Source organism: Pseudorca crassidens, chromosome 1, assembly GCF_039906515.1.
Source record: "Pseudorca crassidens isolate mPseCra1 chromosome 1, mPseCra1.hap1, whole genome shotgun sequence".
Lineage (NCBI taxonomy): Eukaryota > Metazoa > Chordata > Mammalia > Artiodactyla > Delphinidae > Pseudorca > Pseudorca crassidens.
The window spans coordinates 124,249,235-124,274,931 of NC_090296.1; the positions used below are offsets into that span (position 1 = coordinate 124,249,235).

The following is a 25,697-nucleotide window of genomic DNA, read 5'->3' on the forward strand; positions in this document are numbered from 1 at the left end:
ACAGAGGGTGGTGAGGCTTTGGCCAAGCCTGCAGGAAGGCGTGGGCAGGTATCTGGGGTCATAGAAAGGCCAGGAGTCAGTAGGCAAGTTGAATGAAGAGAACTGCCACCCTGAAGCCAATCTGCAGAAGGTATAGTAGTTGACAAGGAAAACGGCAGGGAAGAGATGGGAAGTGACTAGTGATACATAAGGGGAGGGAGCAGAGGGGCCAGCCAGTCCCTTTGTGTGGCCAGCCTGGGACTGACTAGTTGAACCCTTTTTGATGTGTCATAATCATTTGCTGTGAAACACTGGCATTTCTGCCTTCTTTTAATGAGATGAGAGGAGCATCAAAGTGATGCTCTGCTAGAACTGTAGAATCCTAGAATGCAGAGCTGAATAATCATCAGGTTCACACCTCTTGGACAGATAGGGATACTGAGGCACAGAGAAGAAGTGAAGGAGGTAAAGTGACTTGTCCAAGGCCACACAGTTTGAATCACCCTTGCAAAAGTAGTTCTCATATCTTTTTGCTGTCTTTGGGGCTCTTCCGAAGAAAGCTAACCTTGCTCATTGCCTTCTCCTTTTACTCCTCATCCCTATTGGACACTGTAACTGGGGGAGAGGAGAGACAGCAAAGGTGATGGCTGCAGAGGTACCCCCAGTATATATAGGGTGTGCTGGCTCACGGAGGACCATCCCAGCTGGTATCTCTGTGTGGCTCCTAGCCGCAGGGTTGAACTGATTGGTCTTTCTCCCTTTTGGCTCCCTCCTATCGTGACTGCCCTGCCCCAGCTCTAAGCAGCTGTTCACTTAATTTACTGGGTACAACTCATCACCATCATAATAGCATTAAATATGGCGCTTACTATATGTCAGGCACCATTCTAACACTTGAAATATATTAAACCCCTTAAGTCCTCACAATACCCTGTAAGATAGATGCTATTATTATCATCCCTGTTTTACAGATGAGGAAACTGAGGCACAAAGAGGTTATATAACTTGCCCAAATTCAGACAGCTTATAAATGAGAGCCAGGATTTGAAACCAGGAAGTTTGGCTTCAGAGCAGTGGCTTCACCAGTATGTGATTCTGCTTCACTTCGGCTCAAGGAACAGGGAGTCGCTGCACAGTAACCTCAGGTAAAGGGCACTCAGTGCTTGGTGCTGGGTGGGCAGGGCACATCCTCAGGATCCTAGTTGAGGAGAAGAGTCAGTGTTCTGGGCTTGTCTTTCCAGCAGGAATTCGTTCAACTCAGAAGCCCCTCTAAGTGCCCACTTAAAGTTTACCTTAAAAAGGCAGTTGTGTGAGATGGGGGCAAATTGTTAAAACTACCATATATGCCAGAAGATGCAATTTGACGTGCCCTTCTCTTCCTTATGTTTTGTTGGAAACCAAGCTGTCAGTTCCAAGTGACTGCCCCTGCATCTGGCTTGAGGACCCAGAGCAGTAGCTCTGGAAGCAGTGTGGGGAAAGGTGTTAGGAGTAGCTTTCTATTCTCCCTAGTTTTTTGAGGTCTTTGGTTAACCTCATACGGCCCCTGGGGATTTGGTTAATTAGGCAGAACCCGGAGTCCCTGAGAGAGCAAAAGTACGCATGTAGAAGGGCAGCCCTGTGAGGGCAGAGCTGAGTAGGTCCTTGGGGCCATTTAGATCAAGCGAACAACTCCTTACTCTATGGACTGAGGCCCAGTGAGGGCCCTGGTCTCAGCTTTCCAGTAGTTGAGAAAGTACAGAACCCAGCTTTGCCCCTGGTCCCACGGTCTCTCAGCAGTACTATGGGGCATATTCCCTGGTTCATCCGCCAGCTGTGCTGTGTGGATGCTGGAGCAAACACCTGGAAGTCTGGCCCAGCCACTGTCCTGAAGCTTGTGGTCCTGACAGGGAGAACAGCTTCCTCCTGGGCTCTGAGAATACAAGCTGTTAGAGGCACAGCCCCGGCCCTCAAGATTTGCAGCTACCAGGGAAGATGAGACCCAAGTGATTAGAAAAGCAGATAGCATGTAGTCAACGCATACAGGGCGAGCTCCCTCAGTGGGCCAGCTGTGGTTATTCCTTGGGCGTGGAGGCATTAATATTAGCATGTGGGGCAGAAGTAGAACAGATAAGGGCTCACGTGGATGCTTGAGGCAGTGACGGGTGGAAACACAGGGCGTCAGGAAAGGGGTTGATGGTGGTAGGTAGTTAAGGCCAGATTGCAGAGGACATTGACTGATAGGCTGAGGAGTTTGTCCTTTTTCCTTATTGGTCAGTGGTTCTCAAACTTTGCCCTCAAGGAATACTGCCATTTCAGGAGCTGGGCTGGGGATGGTACAGTGAAAGGTCTTTTCCTGATTTACAGGAAAAAAATAATAGAATTTCCCAATCTAAGTCTTTCTTGCATACGTTTTTCTAAAACTTTGGTTGCTGCTATGTCGTCTTAATATAAGTAGATTCCAAAGTGAATGAACAGGTAGCAAATAGATATTAACTAAGGAGGTCAGCAGCCACTGACCCTCCACAGCTTTTGTCTAGTGGACATGTGTTGGATCCTTAAAAATGCTCTCTGCTGGTGGTTCTGTTCCTTGTTTGTATGTTAGAATTAAACATGTCAGTATGTCCAGAATGTTCCACAAATAGCTGCATATGACGTCTTGAGGCCCTGCCACCTGAACAGGTCTTAAGAAGCACCCTCCGGGCAACAGGGAGATATTGACATATATAGAGGAAGGCCTGTAACCTGATCTGGAGGAATAACATAACCTAGAGGAATAAAATAACCTGGCAGTGTGTACAGGACAGATGGAGGGAGGAGGAGAAGATGGAAGTGATTAGGAGGCTGTTGCAGGAATCCTCCGGCCTTATGCCCCGGATGGGTTTGGCTGAAAGCTCTTTGGGTACAGAATGGGTCCCCTGAGACTGTGGAAATGGGTCCGGTGCTGTGGGCGAGGCTGGCAGAGACTGGGGCTCTTCCTCCCAGGACAGAGTGGGAGCCATGCTGCCGGCAGAGCCTGGGCGTGTCTGTACTGGGCTGGGGGGCTTTGAATGAAACCTCAGCCATAAGTGCTCTCTTTGCTGTCTTTCTGAAAGGGATAGTCAGCTTGGTTGCATTTCACACTGTCTCTCACGGGGGTAAGAGGGGTTTTTGTTTTGGTCCACATAAAAGTGTGCTTAAGAGGCTGGGAAACACGGAGAACACTATTGATTGTAACAGATGGATTTGGTTAGCTGTTGCTGAACTAAAGGAGACTTGACTGATAACCTGTAAAAAAAGCCCATATAGGGTGATATAATGCCACAATTCGTATAGCCCTAGGGTTTTAAAAATATTTTGTGGGAAACCCAAATGAAGAAGAGTTGCTGATAATCCTTGGTTTATAAAAGCACTTTCATGTAAGTTACTCCGAGAGGTGGAAAAGGTAGGAAACAGTGAAGAAGTCAGGGTCTCGGGAGAGGTGATTTGCCCAAAGGCATAAAGCAGATGGTAGAGGTAGAACACAAACCAGAATTTCGGCAAATGTTACTTGTTAAGAACCTACTAGGTGCATTGTATATCCTTCTCTAATACTATGATCCCCAAAGGGGGTATCACTAACCCCTACTTTCTGGATGAAGAAATGCACTGAGAGGTAACCGAGCAGAGGCAGTAATTGAGATGTGGAACCTAAGCTGACTTCAGGTTTGGAGAGCTTGGCCTTTGCACCGTGCCAGGCTGCCCCCCAGCATCTTCCAGCTTCTCCAGGACTTATCCTCTGGCTTGCACTGCCTCAAAACAGCAAGCTCGTCATTAGAAGCATGGAAGTGTGATGGAATTAGGAATTTGTTGGGAAGGAAGCTGGCATTTACTTTCTTTGGTGCCCGACTGGTGAGCAGTCAGGCCATGGTGAGGTTTTACTTGTCTGGGCTTCACCTTCTTTGCCTACCACAACTGGTCACGTGGTTAAAGGCAGCTTACTGCTGCCTTTTTGTGTACTCAAGTCCAGCTTGGAGGGCTGTTTCCCTTCCCAGCATGGGGCCTGCACGGGGAACATTGGGGTGTGGGACCTGGGGACCACAGGAAGGGCTGAGCACTGGCTGGTCACCAGGACCCTTGGATTCTTGTCCTTGTTCTGATATGGTCTCAGAGGTACCCTGGCCACATTCCTTCTCCTTTTAGCCTTCATTTTCCTCATCTGTAAAACGGCAAATTGCACTTGGTAATCTTCCAAGATATCTTCAAGCTTTGACCTGTGTGAATGTGTTGTCAGATATCAAACAGCTTAGGTAAATGGAGACAGTAACCACTTTTGAGAGCTTTTTAGGCCCAAGATGCTGTGCTGAGGGCTTTACAGACATTATATTTCATTTAAGCTTCATAACCCCACAAGGTATAGTAGTATTCTCCATTCTCCAGTTGAGAAAACTGAAGCCTACAGAGCTTAGAACATTTGCCAAAGGATTCATTGCTAGTGAGTGGTGACCTTGGGCCAAAGTTTACTCTCAACCACATGCCATATTCTGAGTCCCTCTTTGGGAACTCAGAGGATGTACCTAATCCAGCCTGACTGGGGCAGGCTGAAGCGGAGGGGAGCAAGATGAGACAGCTGAGCCGAGTTCAGAAGGACCAGTCACAATCAACCCATAAAGAAATGTATCCCAGGCAAAAGGCCCAGCGTGAACAAGGCCCAAGAACGTGACACACTCTGGACCCCAATCCCTCAGTCCCCTTTTAACCTGATTCCTCCATTCTAAAGTGTTCCTTGCTGAGGGAAGTAGGGGGTCTTTGTACTAGAATCTGGATCTAGTCTGCACACTGGCTATCTTTTGTGGCACTTAGCAAACCCAGGTCCAAGAACCCCATGCCTCTTCTTTATGCAGTGGAGGCGGAGGTGAGCCTACCTAGATGTGAGGCTAATTGATGTTGGGGAGGCTCCTAGAGTGCTTGGTGAAAGGTGCCCTGTAAATCTCAGACACTGAAGAATTCTGCCACATTCATCACAGTGTTTAATGTCCTGATTGATCTCCAGGGTAGTCAATTTCATTTGCTTGTTTCAGGATGAATAGGCAGCCTGCTCCCCTATGCTATATAGCCTGGGGCTCTGCATAAAAAAAAAAAGAGACAGACAGCCCTGTCTCTTTGGTAGCTTGCAATAAATTTAGCAGCAAATGTTCCATCATTTTCTTTGGATAATTAAATTAACTATTCACCAGGAGACAATACTAAACTTTTAAGTGCTGGAGCAAAAAAAAAAAAAAAAAAAATTCCAGAGTAGATATGAATTCATCACTCAGTTTATGCCATGGAAATGTATGTTTTTGGCTTGTACTGGAAAAGGGAGAGGAAAGCAGATAAGGTGGCTCCTGTCTGGGGAACAACAGTGCTGTAACTTGGGGTGACTCCAGGGCATTATTTACAGGGGAACCAGTGGGGATACAGTGCCTGAGCTGGCTGTTGGGGCTGGGGGGTGGGGCACACGTCCTCTCAGCACCCATCTACCACCCTCTCCCCACATCAGACTATCAGTGGCAGCAAATGAAATAGCTGAGCATCTCCTGGGCAGCCTTCCCCAGAAGTGCTGAACGTGGGTAGGCAGTGAAACACCCCAGGCATCTATTATTAATAAGGATGGTTTCTGTTTGTGTCTCCCTTGAAACATTCTCAAAGGGCTTTCCCTTCCATTATGTCATTAGCTATCCCAGCAACCCTCACGGGGATGGGGGCGGAGGGGACGAGAGTTATTATTCCTGCTGTACAGGGTGAGGAAGCAGGTCCAAGGATTCGCTTGGAGCCATGTAGCAAACCAGAAACAGAGCTGGGCTGAGAATCCAGGGCTTTGGCACACCCTGTATGCACCACAGCATCTGAGGTGGAGGGTGGAGGTGGAGCGATCCAGACTTCTCTCCTGCCCTGAGATGTCCTTTCAAAACCTGGGGTTAACTCCCAGAGTTGTTGGGTATCCTTGTTAAGCAACTCTGTGCAAGTGTCCTATTGACTTGTTAGTAAGATACTTGGTTTTTAAGAAGGCTTCCTTGGACCTCATCTTATTTGAGGCTCTCCCCAGCTCACAGAGTGTATGGCCCCACCTTTAGTCTCTTTAGAGATGAGAAAATTACACCAGAGAGGAACGTGGAGGCAGCACCAGTCAGGAGCTTGGAGTCAGAAAGGTGTTCCTGAGCTGAGAGTCACTGATGGAATAAACACCCACCACGCCAAAGAGAATTCCTGGCCACCAGCCTCTAATTGTCCAGGGTCTGTGAAAAACCCGAGTCTATGTGACTTGATCTGAAAAACCAAGGTTTGGGCTGGAGGACTTGCCCAGGGCTGACTGGAGAGGGGCCAGTTGTGTCATTCAGGGAAGGTCTTACAGCTCCCCAGTTCTGGGTGGACTTAGAGCCAGGCCTGCAGGTCTCTGGCCAAGCTGCCTTGGGGGCTGGCCACCAGTACTGGTGGCTCTCAGCCTTGCCTTCGCTGCCAGGTTTGGCAGGTCAGGGTGGCACCCTGGCCACAGGATTGGCTCCTCTCCAGCTTCGTGGCAGGGCGGAGCCAAGAGGCTGGCCCTGTAGGAGGAGCCACAGGGCTCTGCAGAGAGGGTGGGTGGGTCCCTCCAGCCTGAGGGGCCACGTAGGCTGATTTCTCTCTCTGGCTCTCCTGACAACACCTGGTTTAATTCCCCACAGTTCGTTTCACCATATCCAGCATGGCATCAGACCTGGGTTTGAATCCTGCCAGTAGTTTAGCTGTATGCCCTTGGGCAAGTCATTTAATTAATCATTCTGTGTCTGTTTTCTCCTCTGTAAAGCAGGGAAAACAGCACCCAGTTTGCAAGGCTGTGATCAAGAGGGAACGCTGCAAAGAGCACCCATCACAACAGGAAATGAATAAATGGGAGCCATTACTGTTATCACCCTCTTGTTGGCTTATAGGAGACAGCAGCTGTTACCAGACCCTCCTGTCTCCTGGAAGATTACCAGAGTGGGCTCTCAATGGGTTGACGAGCAAGGGGAGCTGTTTCCCAGAGCTGCAAACCTCCCAGGGAGTGCTCAGGCTCCATCTCCACCGGTCCCCAGCTGCCCGCCAGCCATAACTCTGGGCTGTGGCACCCGGGGGAACCGTGAAAGCCAAAGCTTTTACTCTCCACCTCCTGCACTTCAGGCTGTGAGAGACTGCCCTGCGCCTGTCCTCAGGTGAGTGGCTTCCTCTGTCTGTGTGCACCCTCTAACTCGGTGACTGTAGACTCTGTTCTCAGAGAGGTGGGACCACCTCTTGGCATCTCTGCCCCCAGTCTTCATCTGCTTGTGCGGCAGTTCTAACACTGCTACTGCCTGTTCAAGCAGGAAGGCAACAGTGAGTGCTCAGGCAGAATTTCACCTCACAGCAATTTGTAAATACCCTAAGAAACCAGCTTTTAAAAGTGGAGGTCTTCTAGGTGGGGAAACTGAGGCAGAGAGCAGGGGCCACTTGCCTAGCATCTTACCCCATTGCTTTCCTCCCTGTCCTGTGGTTTTCTCTGCAGTGGAAGGCCACAGCAGAGGCGGTGCCAGCTAGGAGCTGGGTATCAGCTCTGGCACAGGACAGGCTCATTTACCTGTTTGGGTAGCCAGCACTAGCCCATGAGCTGGGGTGACGGGAAGTCAGCAAAGAAGGCATCACAGCTTAGCAAGCTGGGCCTGGCCGAGGAGGGTAGCTGTTTCTAGTCCGGCAGATGCAGACCGCTAATAACAGACCCTGCTGACTCCTGCCCTAGAGATTGTAAATCAGGTAATGCCCTCCAGCCCATCATGTGACAAAACCTAAGAGTGATCACTTTACTTCCAAAGGCTCTAAAACTTGGGAGTCCTAGCACCTAGCACACTGCCAGGCAGATTTGGGCTCCAGTTTCAGTGCCTCTCTTATTAGTGTTTGACCTCAGAGAAGTTTCTTAAACCTCTCAGCCTTGGGTGCTACACCTGTAGAATGGGCCGTGTTACCACCTCACAGGGTCATCAGAAGGTTACAGGAGCCCACGTGTGTAGAGGCCTTACAGAGTGCTCAGTAATGGAAGCTGTAACTGGAATGCCTCAGATTACACCCCAAAAGGGCTTGGTTGGACACTGCCCCCTTTAATATCTTTTTTGACAAGTGCTGATCTCCCCACAAATCATGAGGGTGTTCTTTGTCTGCATGTGGTAATTTCCCTCCTTTTCTCCAATTCAGCCGTCTTTCCTGAGTGACTCTGTGCCCAAGCCTGTGGCCTTACGCAGGGCTCTAGGGTTTTAATGGGACTCGGGCCTGATCCCTGATCTTGAGGACCAAGGGGACGCAAGCAGGGATGCAGATGCTGACCAATCCAGGGGATCACTGACTGCACTGTCAGGGTGAGTCCAAGGGGCCACAGGAGCTGGGAGGACACCCTGACCTACTAGTGAGACACTTGAGTAGTGAGAACAACCTGCACACACAGGGAGAGGAGAAAGAGCAGGTTGGGAGGGGTGGCCAGGGGGCAGGCAAGTGAGCTCATTTAGGAGTTGTGACCCCACCAAGAAACTCAGTTGAGGCAATGGGAGCCCTTGAAATGAAAAAAATTCCCTTCCCTTTTTCTTCTGGACATATAAAATGAAACATAGTGGTCATAAAATCCCTTGGAGGCTTTTCAGCAAGGGAGACAGTGACCAGGCTCAGCAGCCCGGGTGGGGACACACTGATTGGAGGGGGGTGGAGCCAGAGCTGGGCCTGGGCCTTAGCAAGGCTGTAATGATGGCGTCTGGGGCAGGTGACTTGGAGCGCAGAATGGCCAGCGTTCCTTGACTGCTTGTGGGGGATGAGAAGGGAGCCAACATTCATTCACGTTCATGGCTGGGTGGATGGTGGTGCCCTGGCTGGGAACCCGGAAGGAGGCGCAGGCTGTGGGCAAGATATCACGCTCAGCCTTGGACCAGCTAAGTTCAAGATCCCTGAGGGATGGAGCCCTGGGTCAGTGAGCTGCGTCTGGGAGTTGTCAGCAAGGAACACAGTATTCTGAGCTCCATTTTGGTGGGGAGATGAGGGAAGGGAAGGTATTAGTTGACAGGCAGGCAGTGTGAGCGCTTCCCTCCTGGGGTCCAGGGCTCCTTCCACTCTATAAAGGCCTCGGGCACACCAGAGAGGGGTTGGGGCTCCCTGGGTTGGTTTTCAAGGCCAACTCGAACCCAAACAAGCTACTCTGGGGTCCTCACTTGGACTAGCAACCAAAGGAACACCTCTGCCAACTGGAAGTCTCAGTGCAGGTGGTTTTTATTATTAAAGCCAAGATTGGAAAATGGCTGTCCCCCCACCCCCCTAACCCTCCCACCCACCTTCAGATCCATCCCTTTATGTCCTGTGAAGGTGAAAACTAGATTTGTCTTGAAAAGACTCAGAAATGCTCATGCCTAAATGAGAGAATGAGGACAAATGAAATAGGCTCAGATGGTGGTCTGTGTGTGATTGTGTTGGCTCCACCCAGGATTCCTGGAAAAGACGGCTTGGGGGTGGGGCTGGATAGCCCCTGCTCACAGTGCTGTTCCCGGGGGTCCGGGGTGGGCATCAGGAACAAAGGCAACGGAAGAGGCTGAGCTGGCCCCCGCACTCTGCCCTGCTGAAGCTGGGCCACAGGCTGGTTTTTGTAAAAGTGGTTTAAAAAAACCCCAGCCACGAGCACCACCCTCCCCTGAGCAGGGTGAGAGGAGGCGCCAGCTCTGGGCTTTGAGGTCTGAGGCGTGTGGCCTCCTGGCCTGGCGTCACCTCCCTGGAGGCAGGCAGCACCCTGAGGGAGGCCAGGAGGGCTCCTGGGCCCCTTGTGTGGCCCCGGTAGCCTCCAGGGCCCTGGGAGAGCGTGAGATGGCTGGCTGCCCTGCTCCCTCCCAGCCTGCCCGGAGGCTCTAGGCTTCAGGGACCCTGTGCAACTTTTGCTCTTTGGATTCCAAAGATCTGAACTTCTCCTCCAGCACAGGTGCAGCAGGCTGGAAATGGATGACAGGCTTGATCTGAAAGACAGTGAAGCCCTCCTGGTTCTTCTGGTTGAACAGACTTACCCTGTGCTCCAGCTCGGGGCTGGTTTGGGCCAAGCCCGCTGTGCTGGGCCGGGCAAGGGAGGCTGGGTCCAAGGCCCTCTGGGATGGGCAGGGGTCCTCTGACAGGGAGGACAACAGGTCCTGGACTGTGGCCTCTGCCGTCTCCTGCTGAGGTGGTGGCGGCAGTGGCAGAGGGGAGGGGCTAGGCTCAGAGGACGGCTCCTCGCGGGCAGTGCTGCAGTCCGTGGAGGAGCCCAGCGTCTGGCTGCTGTCACTCTGTGCCTGGGTGACGGAGCCGCGAGTGGAGCGGGAGGCGCTCTCAGAGGTGGCGCTGGCGCAGGTACCATTGCTGCCAAGCTTCAGGGGCACATCGACAGAAAAGAGGTCAGAGGAGATGGGCTGGTGGATGTCTATGGCCGCCGTGGTGACCACGCACACAGCTGGCTCTGGGACACCGCTGTCTGCAAGGAAGGAGGGGATGCGGGTCACACTCCGCCCTTGCCACACCTCTGCATGCCCTGATGGGGGCGGGTCTAGGAATGGGGCTGGACGGTGGGCAGTGAGTGTGAACGGGCTTTGCTGGGAGAAGTCTTGGTAGGCGGTCCAGTTCTCCAATATTCATTGACCACCCTGAGGGAGGATTATGCCTCCCCATCTTGCTGAACTCAAGTGCGGACACGTGACGTGACTTGGCCAATCATCTGTAAGAACTGACCCGTGGCATTTCCCAGAGAAGCTATGTAAACCAGACGTGCTTTGCTCTGGCAGTCAACACTGTTCTGGAAGGGGTGACAGGTGTTCTGCCTGCTGGGTGCTAGAGTAAAGATGACAGCCTGGGCACAGAGCCCCTGGCCAGTGTGCCATGGGCCTTTGTTGATTTATTTAAACCACACAGATGTGGGTTTATTGCCACTGTGGCATAACCTAGCCCATCCTAACTCAGAAAGCATGGTGTGCCATGACAAGGAATTTGAATTTCATGGTCAGAGGGGGTCAAAGTTTTAAATGGGTCCAGTGTGATAGTGACATGACCAGAGCTGTGCCTTCAGAAGACTGATTAATCTCTATATGATGCATTGTAGGGGGAGGGTGGAGGACACCTCAAAATGTCTTTTCTCTAAGTGAGAAGTATCAAGGGGCTGAATCATAGTGGATGTAGTGTGGTCAAGGTTTCTCTCTAAAGTGGTGGGGAGAGTGTCCTAGGAGACAGAAGAGGGAGTCTAGCCTTAAAACGGAGTTTACCAGGATTTAAGGGCTGTGAAACCCAAACTACAAGATTCAAGACATTGGCTAAGGAGAAACAAGACGTTGAAGGACTGAGTATTATTTTTAAACTCAACCTTTCCCATAAGTGAAAACCACTAGGTCCCCCTAAGACTTTCTGACGTGCAAGAATGAAACAAATCAAGCAAGGACATGCCCAATGCCTGTTGCTTCTCAAGCCCAATTACGCTGCTATCTCACCCCCATCATGCTCATCCTGAAAGGTTCTCAGGTTGGGAGGCGCTGAGGTCACTTAGACATCTAGATTCCAGCCCCCTTCCATTCCAGGGTCCCCCACGCAGCTCTCTTTGGCGATCCCAGAGCATTCCCACCCCAGCACCCACAGCTCTAGCACTAGAGTTTGCTGGGAGCCTTGAACCCTGCCTGCAGTTATGGTTCACAGGTGCTGGGAGATGGACAGCCAGGTCGAGTTGTCCCTAGCCTGGATGTTAGGGGTTGCCAGGGTCACCTCTGGCGCAGGGCCACACAGAAGTTCTGGTACATGCAGAACAGCCGCCAACACAGACTTACCACTGCTGGGCCCATTGTAGTACTGGCTGATGTAGCTGTTCATGTCATCTTTCACTGCAGCTTCTATGGAGGTGGGGAAGAGAAGGGTGAGTGTGATGGTAAGCCAGAGAGTCCAAGAGGCAGGGGCTGTGGCCAGTTCACGCTCCTCCCCCAGTATTCCTGCCCCTACCCCCATTACCACGAGGGGAGGCAGGCACTGTCTCCCACAAGCTCTCTGACGCTTTGATCCTCCGTGGGGGACTGCATGTCTCATCTGCCCCAGGGCTGGGCTGGACTGGGTATCAGGGAGCATCTCCAGCTTGCTGTGTGATATGAACAGGCCCTTTCCTTCTCTGTTTTCAGTTTCCCCCTCTCTGAGATAAGGGGTGTGGAAATAGTTCCTCAGGGCCTTCCCTGCCTGGATGTCCTGAGTCTCTGAATCCATCTGAGGTTCTCAGGGTCACTGGGAATGCTGTCCTCAGTGCAAAAGCCTCAGAGCCCCATTTGCAGCCACACACAGCCAGGTGCTGATCATCGGCAACAGCCCCCTCGGTCTTCCACGCTGTACAGGAATGGACATGGGCGCTGGGCATGCCCACCCCCTACACTGTTCCCAGCACATGGTAAGTGCTCACTAAACAGTTACTGAATGAACAACAAATGAGAAGGTGTAAAGCTGTCCAGGTCAAGAGAGATGGTAAGGGAACAGGGTCTCAAAGAAATGTTGGTTCATTTTCCTGAAGGGGTGGGGAAGGAATGGAGAGAGGAGAGGTGAGAATTTCACAGAGAGGCCTGCCCGTAGGAGGAAAAGCAGATGACAGGAGACCCCAAAAGCCATCCTAAGGAGCTTAGCTTTGCCTCAAGTACAGTGAGGAGCCACCGGAAAGTGTGAACATGGTCAGGTGTGAGTCACTCCCAAAGTTGTGGGGAGAGTGGCTGGGAAGGTGTCAGACTTTAAGACAGGAGAACAGAGACCACAGTGCCCGGGTGAGGAAGACAGGCCCTGAGGGAGGCTGGGTGGTGCCTGATGGGGCAGAAGGGAAGGACTGGGGTCCACACCCCAAGAAGCCATGGTCTGCAGGTGATTGGGCCTGATGCTTTCTGTGGCCACCTTCCTGGGCACACCTGAGATGGCTGCAGAAGCCAGTCTGCCCTGACACTGGGAGACTAGGTGGCAGCACACACAGCAACCTGGCTCTTAAAAGCTTTTTTGGCCTCTTTTGATCGTTAAATGCCTGTGGTCATTTCATTCTTTTTTTAAATGAAAAAAGGTGTGTTTTTCACTAATGTCTGAGCTGAGGGAGGGGCCCCAGGCTGGCTCCAGGCCCTGCTTCAGGATCAACCAGCAACACTCCCTCAGAATCAGACAGCAACACTCTTCTCCATGGTCCTTCATAATTTATGTTGTAAATGCTGTCTAGCCCTGCAAGCCACCCTGGGTAGTGGGAGGTGGAGGGTTCTGGTCTCTTATCTTGGTTTTATCCTGAGGCCATGGCAGCAGGCACCAGTGATGGGGCTGTAGAGGGCCATGTGACATGGGCAGGACAATGAACTCAGCTAAAGTATCCACAGACCCATGAATCCCAAAGGGGCCACTCTCAGGAGGTGGCCTGGAGTGAATGAGAAAAACCCAGAGCCTGGGCTCTTGCACCCACTATGGGAACCTGGGCACGTCACAGCCCCTCTCTGGGCCTCAGTTTCTTTATCTGTACCACGAGGCGGCCAGCGGGGCTCTTAGAGATTGCGACAGCTGGCTCCCGACCCCTCTGCCAGCCCTGAAGTTCCAAGAGGTGGAGTCAGAGCAGAGTGGGAAGGGACCGGAGGCATCTGAGCTGTGTCCCGAACCCCCAGTGCAGGAATCACCTCAACACCTGCCTGACGGGGGGCTCTCCCCACCAGGGCCTGTGCACCTCAGGGAAGGGGACTCCTACCTCTTTGTTGAGCAGCTCTAATAATCAGGGTCATATCACTGATGAACATAGATGCAAAAATCCTCAACAAAATACTAGCAAACAGAATCCAACAGCACATTAAACGGATCATACACCATGATCAAGTGGGGTTTATTCCAGGAATGCAAGGATTCTTCAATATATGCAAATCAATCAACGTGATACACCATATTAACAAACTGAAGGAGAAAAAACATATGATCATCTCAATAGATGCAGAGAAAGCTTTCGACAATATTCAACACCATTTATGATAAAAACCCTGCAGAAAGTAGGCATAGAGGGAACTTTCCTCAACATAATAAAGGCCATATATGACAAACCCACAGCCAACATCGTCCTCAATGGTGAAAAACTGAAAGCATTTCCACTAAGATCAGGAACAAGACAAGGTTGCCCACTCTCACCACTCTTATTCAACATAGTTTTGGAAGTTTTAGCCACAGCAATCAGAGAAGAAAAGGAAATAAAAGGAATCCAAATCGGAAAAGAAGAAGTAAAGCTGTCACTGTTTACAGATGACATGATACTATACATAGAGAATCCTAAAGATGCTACCAGAAAACTGCTAGAGCTAATCAATGAATTTGGTAAAGTAGCAGGATGCAAAATTAATGCACAGAAATCTCTGGCATTCCTATACACTAATGACGAAAACTCTGAAAGTGAAATCAAGAAAACACTCCCATTTACCATTGCAACAAAAAGAATAAAATATCTAGGAATAAACCTACGTAAGGAGACAAAAGACCTGTATGCAGAAAATTATAAGACACTGATGAAAGAAATTAAAGATGATACAAATAGATGGAGAGATATACCATGTTCTTGGATTGGAAGAATCAACATTGTGAAAATGACTCTACTACCCAAAGCAATCTACAGATTCAGTGCAATCCCTATCAAACTACCACTGGCATTTTTCACAGAAATAGAACAAAAAATTTAACAATTTGTATGGAAACACAAAAGACCCTGAATAGCCAAAGCAATCTTGAGAACGAAAAACAGAGCTGGAGGAATCAGGCTCCCTGACTTCAGGCTATACTACAAAGCTACAGTAATCAAGACAGTATGGTACTGGCACTAAAACAGAAAGATAGATCAATGGAACAGGATAGAAAGCCCAGAGGTAAACCCACGCACATATGGTCACCTTATCTTTGATAAAGGAGGCAGGAATGTACAGTGGAGAAAGGACAGCCTCTTCAATAAGTGGTGCTGGGAAAACTGGACAGGTACATGTAAAAGTATGAAATTAGATCACTCCCTAACACCATACACAAAAATAAGATCAAAATGGATTAAAGACCTAAATACAAGGCCAGAAACTATCAAACTCTTAGAGGAAAACATAGGCAGGACACTCTATGACATAAATCACAGCAAGATCCTTTTTGACCCACCTCCTAGAGAAATGGAAATAAAAACAAAAATAAACAAATGGGACCTAATGAAACTTCAAAGATTTTGCACAGCAAAGGAAACCATAAACAAGACCAAAAGACAACCCTCAGAATGGGAGAAAATATTTGCAAATGAAGCAACTGACAAAGGATTAATCTCCAAAATGTATAAGCAGCTGATGCAGCTTAATAACAAAAAAACAAACAACCCAATCCAAAAATGGGCAGAAGACCTAAATAGACATTTCTCTAAAGAAGATATACGGAGTGCCAACAAACACATGAAAGAATGCTCAACATCACTAATCATTAGAGAAATGCAAATCAAAACTACAATGAGATATCATCTCACACCAGTCAGAATGGCCATCATCAAAAAATCTAGAAACAGTAAATGCTGGAGAGGGTGTGGAGAAAAGGGAACCCTCTTGCACTGCTGGTGGGAATGTAAATTGATACAGCCACTGTGGAGAACAGTATGGAGGTTCCTTAAAAAACTACAAATAGAACTACCATATGACCCAGCAATGTCACTACTGGGCATATACCCTGAGAAAACCATAATTCAAAAAGAGTCATGTAACAAAATGTTCATTGCAGCTCTATTTACAATAGCCAAGACATGGAAGCAACCTAAGTGTCCATCATCGGATGAATGGATAAAGAAGATGTGGCACATATATACACTGGAATATTACTCAGCCATAAAAAGAAATGAAACTGAACTATTTGTAATGAGGTGGGTAGACCTAGAATCTGTCATACAGAGTGAAGTAAGTCAGAGAGAGACATATACCGTATGCTAACACATATATATGGAATTTAAGAAAAAAAGTCATGAAGAGCCTAGGGGTAAGACAGGAATAAAGACACAGACCTAGTAGAGAATGGACTTGAGGATATGGGGAGGGGGAAGGGTAAGCTGTGACAAAGCAAGAGAGAGGCATGGACATATATACACTACCAAACGTAAGGTAGATAGCTAGTGGGAAGCAGCCTCATAGCACAGGGAGATCAGCTCGGTGCTTTGTGATCGCCTGGAGGGGCGGGATAGGGAGGGTGGGAGGGATCTAGACGCAAGAAGGAAGAGATATGGGCACATATGTATGTATATAACTGATTCATTTTGTTGTAAAGCAGAAACTAACACACCATTGTAAAGTAATTATACTCCAATAAAGATGTTAAAAAAATAATAATCATCAGGTTCATCTGTGCTCAACACGGTCAGTGTGCCTGACCCTCTACCTCCAAGGAGCACAGTCAGGGCCTCCTAGGGACGTCCACTCCTTGGTCAGGCAGCCAGTCTCTGTCTCCTCCGGAAGAGCCTGCTATGTGAAGCCTTGCAGATCCTGCCCCCACAGGTACCAAGGCTAAGCCGATTTCTACTCACAGTCTGTATGACAGAACTTCCAGCACTTAAAAAGCCCTCACATCCCTCCTGAGAATTCTCTTCTCCTGAGAAACCCCTGTCCATTTTTCACCCCTCCCCAGTTTTCCAGCCTCTCCACTCTGAAGCTTTCACTGTGGGCTCTAGATGAGACCAAGATGGGGGGAGGAGTAGGGAGGAGGGAGCTAGCGTTTGCTGTGCCCTTCAGTGCTCCAGACTGCAGGTTCGGCACTTCACACACCAACCTCCTTTAATCCTCACTGCTGTCCTGCAAGGCTGGGATTGTTCAACAGATGGGTCCTTCCCAAGATCCGGTGTGATCATTCCCCTAGTGCAGCCTAACCTCCTCCAAGTGGGTTTAGCAACCACCCTACTCTGCTGACTCACGAGCGCGTGGCCAACATCAATGCCCAGGTCTTCTCTGCAGGAGCTGGGGCCAGGCCAGCCAGGCCTTTGCCATGCTGTAGCTGTGTAACCCCCCTCCCTCAGAGGACTTCATGTTTATCATCTCAGGCAAATGTCAGCTTGCTGGTTTCAGCCCAGAGCCTGCTGAAAGCATTCTGAATCTTGATTCAGTCTCCTAAGGTATTCTCTCTCTCTCCTGTCTCAGTGTTGACTATTTGAGGATGCTCACATCTTCATCCAAGCCATTGATAAAAATAACCTAGGCCAGGTGACCTTCAGCCCAGATATCTCTCCTGAGCTTTTGACTTGTCTGGCCAACTGAACAGCTTCACCTGGATGACCTCCAGCTACCTCTGACTCAACATGTCCAAAATAGAACTCAGTTTCTCCCTCCACCTCCATCTTGGTGAATGGTTCCCTTGCCCACCTAGGCTGGGACCCTGGTCACTTCTCCATGCTTCTTCTCCATCCTTACCAACAATGCAACTGCTGCTGAATCTGACCAGTTGAGGGACCCCAGATACCCTCTGCTATGGCCCATAGTCCAGCCTTAGGTCAGACCTCTTGCTTTCCCCTTTGGACTCTCGTCATGCCTGTGGGATTAATGAGTGGGATTGCTCACTCCATGCACATGCCTGACACAGAACCTAGGTCTCCAGGCAGCCACTGCAGGCCTGTCCAGTCTGTATTTGCTTCTTCTGCTCCAAACAGGGGCCTCAGAGTGAACTTTTAGACAAGTCAGAGCAAGGCCTGCCCGGGCTTCCCTAGCAGTGCTAATGCTGCCCGCCCACCCCCACCCCCGCCCACCCGTCTCTGCTTCAGGTAGGCCCCCTTCTCCACAACTGACCGCTTGGGCTGGAGTTCTGTCCCTATCCACACAGGGGCCCAAGAGCCTTAGAGGGCAGGGGCCACATTTTACTCAGAGTCTCCCCAGCACTTAGCATGGAGCTTGGTGTATACCAGCGGCCAATAAATAGGATGACTGAACAGTGACTATGGCTGGGTCAGGGGCATGCAAGACCTCCCAGGACCATTCCCCTCACCCTCTGAGATGCTCTTTGCACCCTGCAGCACACAGCCTTGCTCTCAGTCCCTGGTACTTCCTGCCCAGAGACTAGTGACTACTGGGTGTCTGGGAGCTTGAGGGGGAGGGAAGAAAGGCAGGCACAGATGCTTGTGGCCAGGAAGAGGCCATCAGTCAGCCTCAACATGGGACTACCCAGCTTCCATTTAAGAATAACCCCCTGCCCCACAGTTTGTTTTGATTTGGCACCAAGGAGCCCTAGGGCCATGTAGGAACTGCCTCACAGGGAGACTGGGTTGGCTGACCCTGGAGGGGTGGGAAAGAAGGGTTGGTACAAACACAGGCTCCAGGACAAAAGAGCCCAGGTGCCAACCTCAACTGTGCAGACATTTGCTGTGTGGTCTTAGGCAAATCCCTAGCCACTTTGAGCTTCAGCTTCCTCACCTGTAAAATGGGAATAAGAAATATCTACATGCAGGTGAGCTGTATGTTTCACTGAGATAATGAAGGTCAAGTCTAACCTGGGGCTGTTCCTCACCTCTCTGAAACCCCGGCCCATGGTGCTCCCTACCAGCCCCAAAGTCTTGGGTCGTTTCTGTGGCAGCTGCTCTCAGCTGCCCAGCACCTTTCTTCCTAGGGTGTGAACATTCTGCGAAGCCATCCTGACTAATCCTCCTAAAGCCGGTAAGGTGCTGTGGTGGCAATGCTCATTATGTGGGGTTTGCTCCTTGGGCAGGGCCCCAACCTGCCCAGCGAGGCAGAGGTGGAGCAAAAGGGTGGTGAGTCAGCTGGGCCTCCCATAGGCGACAGGACTGGCCAGCCTGGGGGTGGGGGTCAGGACTGCACACCCACACGTCCTGCGTAGATCCAGGCCCCAAAGCCCAGAGGGAAGCCCTGATTGCTGGTCGGGACTCCCACTCCCAAACTCCAACTTGCTGCTCCACAGCTCAGCAAGCCTCACTGAGGGGGGACACTACTATTCACTGAGCACCTGCTGTGTACCAGGCTGAGGGCAGAGTGTATGACTGAATGTTCAGTTCCTCTCAGTGAAGATGTGCTTCCACTACTATTCTCATTTTGGAAAAATTAGGGTTGAGACACAAGACCAGCTGCATAACTTGTGGGGCCCCTTGTTTAAAAATCATTAAGGTTAGGACTTCCTGGTGGTGCAGTGGTTAAGAATCCGCCTGGCAATGCAGGGGACACGGGTTCAATCCCTGGCCTGGGAAGATCCCACATGCCATGGAGCAACTAAGCCCATGCGCCACAACTACTGAAGCCTGCGTAACTTGAGCCCGTGCTCTGCAACAAGAGAAGCCACCGCAACGAGAAGCCTGCACACCACAACCAAGAGTAGCCACCGCTTGCCGCAACTAGAGAAAGCCTGTGTGTAGCAACAAAGACCTAATGCAGGCAAAAATAAATAAATAAACTTATTTTTTTAAAAAAAGCATTAAGGCCCAGAAATAAACCTACCCATGTATGGTCAACTAATTTACAAACAAGGAGCTAAGAATACACAATGAGCAAAGGACAGTCTCTTCAATAAGTGGTCCTGGGGAAACTGGACCACTCTCTTATACCATAAACAAAAATTTACTCAAAATGGATTAAGATTTGAATGTAAGATACTCTCATCCACCAGAGGGAAGACAGCAGAAGCAAGAAGAACTACAATCCTGCAGCCTGTGGAATGAAAACCACATTCACAGAAAGACACACAAAATGAAAAGGCAAAGGAGTATGTACCAGATGAAGGAACAAGATAAAATCCCAGAAAAACAATGAAATGAAGTGGAAATAGGCAACATTCCAGAAAAAGAATTCGGAATAATGACAGTGAAGATGATCCAGGACCTCAGAAAAAGAATGGAGGCAAAGATCGAGAAGAGGCAAAAAATGTTTTAAAAAGACCTAGAAGAATTAAAGAACAAACACCTAGAAAAATTAAAGAACAGACAAACAGAGATGAAGAACACAATAACTGAAATGAAAAATACACTAAAAGGAATCAATAGCAGAATAACTGAGGTAGAAGAACAGATACGTGAACAGGAAGACAGAATGGTGCAATTCACTGCTGCAGAACAGAATAAAGAATGAAAAGAAATGAAGACAGCCTAAGAGACCTCTGGGACAACATTAAATGCACCAACATTCACATTATAGGGGTCCCAGAAGGAGAAGAGAGAGAAAAAGGACCTGAGAAAATATTTAAAGAGACTATAGTTGAAAACTTCCCTAACATGGGAAAAGAAACAGCCACCCAAGTCCAGGAAGCACAGAGAGTCCCAGGCATGATAAACCCAAGGAGAAACATGCCAAGACACATAGTAATCAAATTGACAAAAACTAAAGACAAAGAAAAATTATTTACAGACTCAATGCAATCTCTATCAAATTACCAATGCATTTTTTACAGAACTAGAACAAAAAAAAAACCTTAAAATTTGTATGGAGACACAAAAGACCCCAAATAGCCAAAGTAATATTGAGGGAAAAAAAACAGAGCTGGAGGAATCAGACTCCCTGACTTCAGACTATACTATAATGCTACAGTAATCAAGACAATATGGTACTGGCAAAAAACAGAAATATAGATCAATGGAACAGGATAGAAAGCCCAGAGATAAACCCACACACCTATGGTCAACTAATCTATGACAAAGGAGGCAAGGATATACAATGGAGAAAAGACAGTCTATTTGATAAGCGGTGCTGGGAAAACTGGTCAGCTACATGTAAAAGAATGAAATTAGAACACTCCCTAACACCATACACAAAAATAAACTCCAAATGGATTGAAGACCTAAATGTAAGACTGGACACTATAAAACTCTTAGAGGAAAACACAGGAAGAACACTCTCTGACATAAATCACAGCAAGATCTTTTTTGACCCACCTCCTAGAGAAATGGAAATAAAAACAAAAATAAATAAATGGGACCTAATGAAATTTAAAAGCTTTTGCACAGCAAAGGAAACTATAAACAAGATGAAAAGGCGGCCCTCAGAATGGGAGAAAATATTTGCAAATGAATCAATGGACAAAGGATTAATCTCCAAAATATATAAACAGCTCATGCAGCTCAGTATTAAAAAAAACCAACAACCCAATCAAAAATGGGCAGAAGACCTAAATAGACATTTCTCCAAAGAAGACATACAGATGGCCAAGAGGCACATGAAAAGCTGCTCAAACATCACTAATTATTAGAGAAATGCAAATCAAAACTACAATGAGGTATCACCTCACACCGGTTAGAATGGACATCATCAGAAAATCTACAAACAACAAATGCTGGAGAGGGTGTGGAGAAAAGGGAACCCTCTTGCACTGTTGGTGGGAATGTAATTTGATACAGCCACTATGGAGAACAGTATGGAGGTTCCTTAAAAACTAAAAATAGAATTACCATATGACCCAGCAATCCCACTACTGGGCATATACCCAGAGAAAACCATAATTCAAAAAGACACATGCACCCCAACGTTCACTGCAGCACTATTTATAATAGCCAGGTCATGGAAGCAACCTAAATGTCCATCAACAGACGAACGGATAAAGAAGATGTGGTACATATGTAAAATGGAAGATTACTCAGCCATATAAAGGAAAGAAATTGGGTCAATTGTAGAGATGTGGGTGGACTTAGAGACTGTCATACAGTGTGAAGTAAGTCAGAAAGAGAAAAACAAATATCATATATTAACGCATATATGTGGAATCCAAAATAAATGGTACAGATGAACCAGTCTGCAAGGCAGAAATAGAGACACAGATGTACAGAACAAATGTATGGACACCAAGTGGGGGAAAGCAGGAAGAGAGGGTGGTGGTGGGATGAACTGGGAGATTGGGATTGACACATATACATTAATATGTATAAAATAGATAACTAATAAGAACCTGCTGTATAAAAAATTAAAATCAAATATGAGTCAATAAAAAAAAGAATGTAAAACCTGAAACCATAAAACTCCTAGAAGAAAATATAGGCAATAGGTAAACTCCTTGACATTGGTCTTGGCAATGCATTTTTGGATTTGACACTAAAAGCAAAAACAAAAGCAAAAATAACTGGGACTATACCAAATTAAAAAGTTTCTGCACAGGAAAGGAAACCATGAACAAAATGAAAGGCAACTTACCGAATGGGAGAAAATATTCGCAAATCATATCTGGTAAGAGTTAATATCCAATACATATAAAGAACTCATACAACTCAATAGCAAAAAAACAAACAATCCAATTAAAAAATGGATCTGAACAGACATATTCCCAAAGAAGACATACAGTAGGGCAAAGGTACATGAAAAGGTGCTCAACTTTACTAATCATCAGGGAAATGTAAATCAGAACCACAGAGAGATATCACCTCACACTTGTAGAATGGCTATTATCAAAAGGACAAGAGATAACAAGTGTTGGAGAGAAGATAGATAAAAGGGAACCCAAGTACACTGTTAGTGGGAATCTACATTGGTGTAGCCACTGTGGAAAACAGTATGCAGGCTCCTCAAAAAACTAAGAATTACCATATGATCCAGCAATTCTATTCCTTGGTATATATCTGAAGAAAACAAAAACACTAATTTGAAAAGATACATGCACCCCAATGTACATAGCAGCATTATTTATAATAGCCAAGATATGGAAACAACCTAAGTGTCCATCAATAGATGAATGGGTAAAGAAGATGTGATATATACATATACATACATACACACATATATAGATACACACACACACACATACATACAATGGAATGTTATTCATCCGTAAAAAAGAATGAAATCTTGCCATTTGCAACAACCTGGATGGACCAGAGGGCATTATGCTTAAGTGAAATAAGTCAGACAAAGACAAGGTATGATCTCACTTTTATGTGGAATCTAAAAACAAAACAGGAGGACCTTCAAGATGGCGGAGGAGTAAGATGTGGAGATCACCTTCCTCCCCACAAATACATCAAAAATACATCTACATGTGGAACAACTCCTACAGAATACCTACTGAATGCTGGCAGAAGGCCTCAGACTTCCCAAAAGGCAAGATACTCCCCACGTACCTGGGTAGGGCAAAAGGAAAAACAGAGACAAAAGAATAGGGATGGGACCTGCACCTCGGCGAGGGAGCTGTAAAGGAGGAAAAGTTTCCATGCACTAGGAAGCCCCTTCACTGGTGGAAATGGGTGGTAGGCAGGGGGAAGCTTCAGAGCCACAGAGAGCACAGCAAGAGGGGTGCAGAGGGCAAAGCAGAGAGATTCCTGCACAGAGGATCGCTGCTGACCAACACTCACCAGCCTGAGAGGCTTGTCTGCTCACTCGCCAGGGTGGGTGAGGGCTGGGAGCTGAGGCTTAGGCTTCAGATGTCAGATCCCAGGGAGCAGACTGGGGTTGGCTGCATGAACACAGCCTGAAGGGGGCTAGTGCACCACAGCTAGCCGGGAGGCAGTCTGGGAAAGTCTGGAACTCCCTAAGAGTCAAGAGACCATTGTTTTGGGGTGTTCGAGGAGAGGAGATTCAGAGCACCGCCTAAATGAGCTTGAGAGATGGTCACGAGCCACGGCTATCAGTGTGGACACCAGAGGCGGGCATGAAACGCTAAGGCTGCTGCTGCAGCCACCAAGAATCCTGTGTGCAAGCACAGGTCACTATCCACATCTCCCCTCCCGGGAGCCTGTGCAGCCCGCCACTGCCAGGGTCCCGTGATCCAGGGAAAACTTCCCCGGGAGAACACATGGCATGCCCCAGGCTGTTGCAATGTCACACCGGCCTCTGCGGCCACAGGCTCACCTTGCATTCCGTACCCCTCCCTCCCCCCGGCCTGAGTGAGCCAGAGCCCCCTAATCAGCCATTCCTTTAACCCCCTCCTGTCTGGGCGAAGAACAGACGCCAGAGGGCGACCTACACACAGAGGTGGGGCCAAATCCAAAGCTGAACCCCAGGAGCTGTGCGAACAAAGAAGAGGAAGGGAAATTTCTCCATGCAGCCTCAGGAGCAGCAGACTAAATCTCCACTATCAACCTGATGTACCCTGCATCTGTGGAATACCTGAATACACAAAGAATCATCCCAAAATTGAGGCAGTGGACTTTGGGAGCAACTGTAGACTTAGGATTTGCTGTATGTGACAGACTAGTAACTGATTTTTATGTTTATCTTAGTATAGTTGTTAGCACTTGTTATCACTGGTGGATTTGTTTACTGGTTTGGTTGCTCTCTTTTTTTTATTACTTTTTATTATTTTTTTATTTTAATAACTTTATTTTAATTTTAAGATATTTCTTTCATTTTTTTCTCCCCTCTCTTCTGAGCCGTGTGGCTGACAGGGTCTTGGCGCTCCGGCCGGGTGTCAGGACTGAGCCTCTGAGGTGGGAGAGCCAAGTTCAGGACATTGGATCACCAGAGACCTCCCGGCCCCACGTTATATCAATCAATGAGAGCTCTCCCATATATCTCCATCTCCATGCTAAGATCCAGCTCCACTCAATGACCAGTGAGCTCCAGTGCTGGACACCCCATGCCAAACAACAAGCAAGACAGGAACACAACCCCACCCATTAGCGGAGAGGCTGCCTAAAATTATAATAAGTTCACAGACACCCCAAAACACACCACTGGACATGGCCCTGCCCACCAGAAAGACAAGATCCAACCTCATCCACCAGAACACAGGCACCAGTCCCCTCCAACAGGAAGCCTACACAACCCACTGAACCAACCTTACCCACTGGGGGCAGACACCAAAAACAACAGGAACTACAGACTTGCAGCCTTCAAAAAGGAGACCCCAAACACAGTAAGTTAAGCAAAATGAGAAGATAGAGAAATAAGCAGCAGATGAAGGAGCAAAGTAAAAACCCACCAGAGCAAACAAATGAAGAGGAAATACGCAGTCTACCTGAAAAAGAATTCAGAGTAATGATAGTAAAGATGATCCAAAATCTTGGAAACAGGATGGAGAAAATACAAGAAACATTTAACAAGACCTAGAAGAACTAAAGAGCAAAAAACCAATGATGAACAACACAATAAATGAAATTAAAAATTCTCTAGAAGGAATCAATAGCAGAATAATGGAGGCAGAAGAAAGGATAAGTGAACTGGAAGATAAAATAGTGGAAATAACTACTGCAGAGCAGAATAAAAAATAAAGAATGAAAAGAATTGTGGAGAGTCTCAGAGACCTCTGGGACAACATTAAATGCACCAACATTCGAATTATACGGGTCCCAGAAGAAGAAGAGAAAAAAGAAAAGGATTGAGAAAACACTTGAAGAGATTATAGTTGAAAACTTCCCTAATATGGGAAAGGAAATAGTCAATCAAGTCCAGGAAGAACAGAGAGTCCCATACAGGATAAATCCAAGGAGAAACATGCCAAGACACATAGTAATCAAACTATCAAAAATTAAATACAAAGAAAAAATATTAAAAGCAGCAAGGGAAAAACAACAAATAACATACAAGGGAATCCCCATAAGGTTAACAGCTGATCTTTCAGCAGAAACTCTGCAAGCCAGAAGGCAGCGGCAGGACATATTTAAAGTGATGAAAGGGAAAGAATTACAACCAAGATTACTCTACACAGCAAGGATCTCATTCAGATTCGATGGAGAAATTAAAACCTTTACATACAAGCAAAAGCTAGGAGGATTCAGCACCACCAAACCAGCTTTACAACAAATGCTAAAGGAACTTCTCTAGCCAGGAAACACAAGAGAAGGAAAAGACCTACAAAAACAAACCCAAAACAATTAAGAAAATGGTAATAGGAACATACATATTGATAAG

At 47.8% G+C, this 25,697-nt stretch overlaps 1 protein-coding gene across 4 annotated transcripts in view; it reads right to left on the bottom strand.

The window, feature by feature from the left end:
• The window catches only part of TMEM266 (transmembrane protein 266), a 199,627-nt gene that overhangs the window by 48,821 nt on the left and 125,109 nt on the right, over positions 1-25,697 (bottom strand). For 3 of the 4 annotated variants that reach the window (XM_067754910.1, XM_067754895.1, XM_067754905.1), the window contains 2 exons: positions 11,742-11,804; positions 9,240-10,408 (listed from right to left, as the gene is read on the bottom strand). In XM_067754910.1, coding sequence (XP_067611011.1) covers positions 9,816-10,408; positions 11,742-11,804 — 656 coding nt within the window. In that variant the 3' untranslated portion in view covers positions 9,240-9,815. Of the gene's footprint in view, positions 1-9,239; positions 10,409-11,741; positions 11,805-25,697 lie in introns of those variants that run through there. The other variant, XM_067754920.1, reaches the window with a different exon arrangement.